This window comes from Bubalus bubalis, chromosome 16 (genome assembly GCF_019923935.1).
Source record: "Bubalus bubalis isolate 160015118507 breed Murrah chromosome 16, NDDB_SH_1, whole genome shotgun sequence".
Lineage (NCBI taxonomy): Eukaryota > Metazoa > Chordata > Mammalia > Artiodactyla > Bovidae > Bubalus > Bubalus bubalis.
This window is the reverse complement of record NC_059172.1, coordinates 36,127,250-36,135,691: the sequence shown is the minus strand read 5'-3', so window position 1 is coordinate 36,135,691 and position 8,442 is coordinate 36,127,250. Positions and strand designations below refer to the sequence as shown.

The 8,442-nt window shown below is 37.1% G+C and overlaps 1 protein-coding gene across 1 annotated transcript; it reads right to left on the bottom strand.

Annotated features, from left to right (window-relative positions):
- Positions 1–6,183: 6,183 nt before the first annotated feature.
- On the bottom strand, positions 6,184–7,437 carry LOC112579490 (olfactory receptor 52J3). The gene has a single exon (XM_044929437.2). The coding sequence runs from the start codon at positions 7,420–7,422 to the stop codon at positions 6,487–6,489; it is 936 nt and encodes a 311-aa protein (XP_044785372.2). The 5' UTR covers positions 7,423–7,437; the 3' UTR covers positions 6,184–6,486.
- Positions 7,438–8,442: the final 1,005 nt, after the last annotated feature.

Here is an 8,442-nt window from a genome sequence, read left to right as displayed (position 1 = left end):
TGAGAAATCACTCATGCCACAGAATCTGTAACATTTGATCTGACAGTTTGCATTTATTTTAAACATTTTTTCATTAGTTTTGAATTGAATGTACACATAGTTATTATTCTCACTGGAATACATTTATTTTGAGTGCAAAAATTATATCACTTTACGTTTAAGGAGACGTGTTTGATAATATTTAAGAAAAAAACAACATCATGCTTAAGATATAAAGCAGATGATATAAAGGCTGCAAATATAAAGCATTGAATTAAATATTTCTTTTGATTCTTGTCTTTCCAGTTATATCATGCAAACCTTAAAGTTGACTGTTACGAAATTTAAAATTTCACACATAATATGAAGTGTAAATATATTCAGTCAGTTGTGTCCAACTCTTTGCAGCCTCATGAACTGTAGCCCATCAAGCTCCTCTCTCCAAGGAATTCTCCAGGCAAGAATACTGGAGTGGGTTGTCATTTCCTTCTCCAGGGCATCTTCTTGACCCAGGGATCTAAACCAGGTCTCCTTCATTGCAAGCAGATTCTTTACCATCTGAGCCACCAGGGAAGTCTATATATGTATATATGTATATGTGTATGTGTGTATGTATCTCTATAAATATATGTTCTAAAATAGTTTAGTATGTGAATATTCAAACATAGCATTTTCTTTGAGATCATGGGCATGTAACTGATAAATTCAGTCCTAATTACTTTTTGAACATAAGCTGAGAAATATTAGGGAAGTTCATACCCCTTTTTCTGCTAGTTGGGAATGAAGAAGCATCTATTTTGAGGAGTTGCTGGTTAGATGTTTTAGAATCATGACAAGAGCAACCTTAGACACAAGCGAGTCACAGAATGTCAGCTCTGAAATACTTTAAAAAATGTATTGCCTAGTTATCAAAAAATTTCATAACAACTTCTTCTTGGTGACAAGGAACTAAGATGAATATTTTTATTGTACATTGTTTCAAGGTGAGAGAAAATCTCCCTTAATATTTAAGTAAGTTAAGTAAGATTAGTGGGGGTTTTGTTTGTTTGATTTTTTTTAACTTATAATTCAAAATTATGTAAAGATACATACTTAAGTATTTTTTTCAGTACCAATAAGTTTTTATTCATATTATACATGTTTCAATGCCATTCTCCCAAATCTTCCCACCCTCGCCCTCTCCCACAGAGTCCAAAAGACTGTTCTATACATCTGTGTCTCTTTTGCTGTCTCGCATACAGGGTTATCGTTACCATCTGTCTAAATTCCATATATATGCGTTAGTATACTCTATTGGTGTTTTTCTTTCTGGCTTATTTCACTCTCTATAATAGGCTCCAGTTTCATCCACCTCATTAGAACTGATTCAAATGTATTCTTTTTAACGGCTGAGTAATACTCCATTGTGTATATGTACCACTGCTTTCTTATCCATTCATCTGCTGATGGACATCTAGGCTGCTTCCATGTCCTGGCTATTATAAACAGTGCTGCGATGAACATTGGGGTACACATATTTCTTTCAGTTCTGGTTTCCTTGGTGTGTATGCCCAGCAGTGGGATTGCTGGATCATAAGGCAGTTCTATTTCCAGTTTTTTAAGGAATCTCCACACTGTTCTCCATAGTGGCTGTACTAGTTTGCATTCCCACCAACAGTGTAAGAGGGTTCCCTTTTCTCCACACCCTCTCCAGCATTTATTGCTTGTAGAGTTTTGGATCGCAGCCATTCTGACTGGTGTGAAATGGTACCTCATAGTGGTTTTGATTTGCATTTCTCTGATAATGAGTGATGTTGAGCATCTTTTGATGTGTTAGTCATCTGTATGTCTTCTTTGGAGAAATGTCTGTTTAGGTCTTTGGCCCATTTTTTGATTGGGTTGTTTATTTTTCTGGAATTGAGCTGCAGGAGTTGCTTGTATATTTTTGAAATTAATTATTTGTCAGTTGCTTCACTTGCTATTATTTACTCCCATTCTGAAGGCTGTCTTTTTACCTTGCTTATAATTTCCTTTGTTATGCAGAAGCTTTTAATTTTAATTAGATCCCATTTGTTTATATTTGCTTTTATTTCCAATATTCTGGGAGGTGGGTCATAGAGGATCCTGCTGTGGTGTATGTCGGAGAGTGTTTTGCCTATGTTCTCCTCTAGGAGTTTTATAGTTTCTGGTCTTATGTTTAGATCTTAATCCATTTTGAGTTTATTTTTGTGTATGATGTTAGAAAGTGTTCTAGTTTCCTTCTTTTACAAGCGGTTGACCAGTTTTCCCTGCACCACTTGTTCAAGAGATTGTCTTTTCTCCATTGTATATTCTTGCCTACTTTGTCAAAGGTAAGGTGTCCATATGTGTGTGGATTTATCTCTGGGCTTTCTATTTTGTTCCATTGATCATACTTAAGTATTTTTCCCCCATGAGACCTTTCTATTTGAAGCCTTTATCACAGTGTTATAGTTAGGACTGATATTACTTAATGTGGTTTTAGGTAAGAGATATTTTCAAAATGTATTTTACTTTCTTAGTGTCTTTAGTCTTTGAAACAGCCCTACAACATAGATCAGATCAGAACAGTTGCTCAGTCGTGTCCGACTCTTTGTGACCCCATGAATCGCAGCACGCCAGGCCTCCCTGTCCATCACCAACTCCCGGAGTTCACTGAGACTCACCTCCATCAAGTCGGTGATGCCATCCAGCCATCTCATCCTCTGTTGTCCCCTTCTCCTCTTGCCCCCAATCCCTCCCAGAATCAGAGTCTTTTCCAATGAGTCAACTTTTCGCATGAGGTGGCCAAAGTACTGGAGTTTCAGCTTTAGCATCATTCCTTCCAAAGAAATCCCAGGGCTGATCTCCTTCAGAATGGACTGGTTGGATCTCCTTGCAGTCCAAGGGACTCTCAAGAGTCTTCTCCAACACCACAGTTCAAAAGCATCAATTCTTCAGTGCTCAGCCTTCTTCACAGTCCAACTCTCACATCCATACATGACCACAGGAAAAACCATAGCCTTGACCAGACGGACCTTTGTTGGCAAAGTAATGTCTCCACTTTTGAATATGCTGTCTAGGTTGGTCATAACTTTCCTTCCAAGGAGTAAGCATCTTTTAATTTCATGGCTGCAATCACCATCTGCAGTGATTTTGGAGCCCAGAAAAATAAAGTCTGACACTGTTTCCACTGATACTATGTTTATTTCCATTATACATATGGAAAACTTGAGCTATAGATAATTTTAGCAACAACAAAGAATTTGAACCCAAATGTGTTATTCCAAAATCTATATTATTATTCAATGTATTATACTGCCTTCCTTCTCTGTATTTAGATCTTGAGCTTATTTCATGTCTCAACTATCATGTTAAAGTTTACTGAAGTGTATTATAAGGTCTTCACTTATACCTTTGCATGTAACTACATACATGGGCTTCCCTGGTGGCTCAGATAGTAAAGCTTCTGTCTACAATGTGGGAGACCAGGGTTCAATCCCTGGGTTGGGAAGATCCCCTGGAGAAGGAAATGGCAATCCACTCCAGTACTAACACCTGAAAATACATATATGAGGGGTAGGAAGTGCTTCTTCAGAATGCCTACTAAGAACACACCTCATACCTACCTTTCATTTCAGTGTATGGGTCTCTCTAACCATAAGAATAGTCTTGGTTTCTAATATTCAGATATAGCTGCCAGGCTGAGGAGTTGATATCCACAAAATCAATTTGTTTGCATGGTTCTGCTTTAAGCTGATATCTGACTCGTGATGTATGGGTATCTCTTTTTCATGTTCTCACTTACTGGGTGCAGAAGACAATTCCAGGCTTTTTACTCTGATACTACCTGAAGTCAAGCCACCTTGTTCTGTACTGCCACAACTTCTTATTTAGAATAGGAACTCTGGAACTTGTGGCAAAGTATTATGGAAAAATGAATGAGAATTACTTATATAGTGATAACTAAAATTTCTCACTTGAAGAAATTGATGGAATGTCCATGTTAAGTGAAGTGTTATTTTTTCAACCAGCCAAGCCTTCTGATTCTCACTCTGGCTTTACTACTGAGATCAAGTGCTAGACTGAAGACAGTGCTGCTTTAAGGTCAGGAAAGGAGTTCCAAGGGAGTAGAATGAACTATGCTAACCTGCTGGAATGACAATTCCTAAAGTCAAAGCACGGGAAAAAAATCAAAGAAGCCTAAAATTTTTGTTTTGTTTAGAGTAGGGTGAATGTGAGAGTTGGACTGTGAAGAAGGCTGAGCACCGAAGAACTGATGTTTTTGAACTGTGGTGTTGGAGAAGACTCTTGAGAGTCCCTTGGACTGCAGGGAGATCCAACCAGTCCATTCTGAAGGAGATCTGTCCTGGGTGTTCTTTGGAAGGAATGATGCTAAAGCTGAAACTCTAGTACTTTGGCCACCTCATGCGAAGAGTTGACTCATTGGAAAAGACTCTGATGCTGGGAGGGACTGGGGGCAGGAGGAGAAGGGGACGACAGAGGATGAGATGGCTGGGTGGCATCACCGACTTGATGGAGGTGAGTCTCAGTGAACTCCGGGAGTTGGTGATGGACAGGGAGGTCTGGCATGCTGCAATTCATGGGGTCGCAAAGAGTCGGACATGACTGAGCGACTGAACTGAACCGAACTACAAACCAGTGTACTTAGAAAATGAACGCTTAATTAACTAATCTTAGGAAAGTTAAATCAGAAAGCATAAAAATGTGAAAAAAAGAAAGTATTGAAAATGTGAAATTTTTACAAAGTGATTGAAAGCAAAGATCAAGAAAGCAGAATTATGTTATAAATGATTACAATCCTTCTACCCAATAATTTTATATTAAATTATACAACCTGGATAAATGATCTAAAAATGTACCAAGAAGAAAATGAAAGCATAGGTACTATATGTCTACTTAAAAATGAATATCATTATTCATAGAGGAATATGTAAATAAAATCAATGCTATTTAAAAAATATATAGTAACGTTTCTAACTAAATTAACATGATCTAACTAAAATAGTGTGATTGGTTATAAAGCAAAAATTCACATACTGTAATGTCAAAAAACACACCATAAAATTTGCCTCTGGAAAAATAGGAGAGATCTATTGGAACAGTGTTAAAGATGATTTAAACTTTAATTTAACAAGCATTACCTTTGAGATTACTGCAGTGTTAAAATTAATTAATTCATGAGTTGTAGGAAGAAATATATTTATTACATTTTTACTTTAATTCTTTTAAAGTCTGAAAAAGAAAATAATTTGTTAACTATAGAAAATAATGTTACAAGTTGGATGCTGCAAAACCCCATTGTTTTGTCTAAGGAAATCTTATTGTAGAATCAGTTGAAAGTTCTTGGTCATGACGAAGTTGACTAATCATCGATTGATTGGATAACTTGAACATTAATCAGGAAGGCACTAGAAATAGATCATGGGTTTAAGATGAGAAGTCTTGGACTTGATGATGGAGTATTTTATGATGAAGTGTAGACTGAGAGAACAGCCAATGAAGTGATAAAGACCAGCATGTATCACATAGATAGAAATGCTATATGTAATTTAACTACAATACCACCCTTATATTATGGGTCTGAGTATAGAGAGAAGTTCACTGAAGAGACATGGATGGTATTAGTGAGAAAGAGTGTTGACATTTTATGTTTGTTTTGGCTACCAATTCTCTGAATCTTACATATTTGGCTGACCTGTCCACTTCAGCTACAAATTTAGTAATGATTTTATTTTGAACTGGACAGAGCATAGGCGATCGACAGTCCTGGCCACATGCAGTATGAGTCAGTCATCCCCTGGTGATCACCTCTCTCCTTCCTTAGCTCATAGGTTGCCAAAGCCCACGAACTTGGCTTTTTTTAAGGGCACAAGAGAAAGCAAGCTCCATAAGAACAGATGTTCATTTTATTTTGGTTCATTTATCATCCTTAGTGATAAGAATCATAGAATAAGTGGACATGAATTTGGGAAAACTCTGGGAGATAGTGAGGGACAAGGAAGCCTGGCATGCTGCAGTCTATAGGGTCACAAAGAGTCGGACACAACTTGGCGACTGAACAAAAATGATAAGAATGATTCAATACATACAATAAACATAAAATGAATGTAAATTAGGAGAATAAAAAATATGAATGAGTGAGTGAATGGACACAGGCTACTGAGTCAAAGTCCCAGTACCACATTTCTCTAATTAAATAGCTAAAAACACACCATATATACATTCTTTGCCTAGAAAAGTAGTAGTTTCATGCTATCAAGAACAAAGTATGACATACAAATAGAGACCACAACAGCTTCCTTTCAAGTTAGCCTGTTAACCTTTGAACTGAAGCTCCAATAAAGTTTCCACAAGTCCTAGAACCCATTAGTCAGCAGTTAGGGATAAATCAACTTGTGTTGCAATCTGGCAGCAATAGATCAGGACCAGGAGATATTTGTTAAAGCAAGAATATGCATATCTTCCTTGAGAGATCAAAATCCTTAATAAAACAATGTGGTAAGTGTCTTATTTTTTAATAAAGGCACGGAGCACAGGCTCCCATATCTGTTTGGTCTTTATACCATAAATGATGGGGTTGAGTGAGGGTAGGATAATCAAATAGAGGTTGGCAACAAGAATATGAATATAGTGAGGTATTTTGTGTCCAAATCGGTGGGTAAGGAAAGAGAAGACTGAGGGGATATAGAAAACACAGATGACCCCAATATGGGACCCACATGTGCTTAGGGCTTTTAGTCGTGCATCTTGGGATGGGAGACAGAAGACAACCCAGAGAATATAAACATAGGAGATGCCAATAAGGACTAGGTTTAGGACAAAGAACAAAACAACAAAAAGTCCATAGATACTATTAATTCGGATATTTCCACAGGACAGTTTTGCAATTCCCATGTGTTCACAGTAGGAATGAGGTATTATATAAGCCTGGCAAAATGGTAGGCGATAGACAAGATAGATCATGGGAAGTGTAAGCAGAACTGGACGAATTACAATGCACATGCTGATGCCCATGAGCACCCGGGATGTCAAAATGGTCGTGTAGTGGAGTGGAGCACAGATAGCCACATAACAGTCAAAGGCCATCGCCAGTAAGACTTCAGCTTCCATGCCAGTAAAAGCATGGATCAGGAACATCTGGGCCACACAAGCTCCAAAATTAATCTCATGAGCATCAAACCAGAAGATACCCAGCATACGGGGTACTGAGGTTGTTGAAAGGGCCAAATCAATTGTTGAAAGGATGGCCAGGAAGTAGAACATGGGCTCCTGGAGGGTCTTCTCTGTCTTGATGACCAGCAGAATCGTGACATTTCCCAGTAAAGCCACAAGGTAAACAGAGCAGAAAGGCAGGGAGATCCAGCCGTGGACCTCTTCCAGACCTGGGATTCCAATGAGGAAAAATGTAGTTGGGTGAAAAATGCTCCTATTGTGATAAAACATCCTTCCAAGTCACAGAGTAGAAGACGTCGTCACTCCTAGAAGGAAGAAGAAAAAAAGAAATTTCAGTAAGAACTGGTTATGAAAATGATTAGCTTAAAGTTTCAATATATTGTGAAATGAAAAATTTTGCTTTGGAAGATCTATTAATTCTTTTTTGTATTCTAAATCAAGCCATACTTGTTTGAATGGTCCAGTCTCAAAATATGTAATCATTATAAACATTTAACCCTATTTTTTTTTTAATCATCTAAGGTTTATCATCAAACCCTGGGCAGAATAAAAAACATAAATCATAACATGAAGTATGGAATAATTTAATATTCTCTATATCTTTTTTGAAATCCCATACTGAAAAGGGACACATGAAAAACCAAGGATACACATATGAGAATGCAGACATAACCCAAAAAGAGAGAGGCAGATGAGAAAGTGGTCATAGGCATGAATGCACACAACACTTCCATAATTAGAAAACGCAGAATTTCTCTATAGATTTATTTATCATTTTGACATACAGAAAATTCCAAGATCAAACAGTTTTCTGTAAAATGACAGAAGCAAAATATCAGAGATATATATTATCATAAGAAAAAAAAAAATACAGACATTCTGAGATACCTGCCCAAGAGCAGACTCAAGTGGACACATACTCTGTACTTGAAAGATCCCTGAAAGAAAGATAATAATAAAAAGATAATAAACTTCTGTAGATTTTCACTGATGTCTCTATTTTCTCAGTCATTTCATTTAATAGTGGTTCATTTTTGATTGTTATGAATATATTGGTTTCCAGTGGTATGTGATAAATTCTGCATTCACTGTTCACTCTACATCAGCTCCTCTGAGAAAACCTGATAATTTTATCACTGCTTCAGAACTGGCATGTACTCTATTCACTCCTTCTGCCTGGCTAAAACATTGGAAGTGTGGGTAGAGTACAGCCTAAAAGGTTTCAGGTCGTTATGGATCTGTGGAAGGTATTTTTGAGCATCACAAAAAGTCTGGAACAACAAAATCTAA

Coding starts and splice junctions, on each gene's coding strand:
- LOC112579490 (XM_044929437.2), bottom strand. CDS start 7,422: ATGTTTTATCACAATAGGAGCATTTTTCACCCAACTACATTTTTCCTC.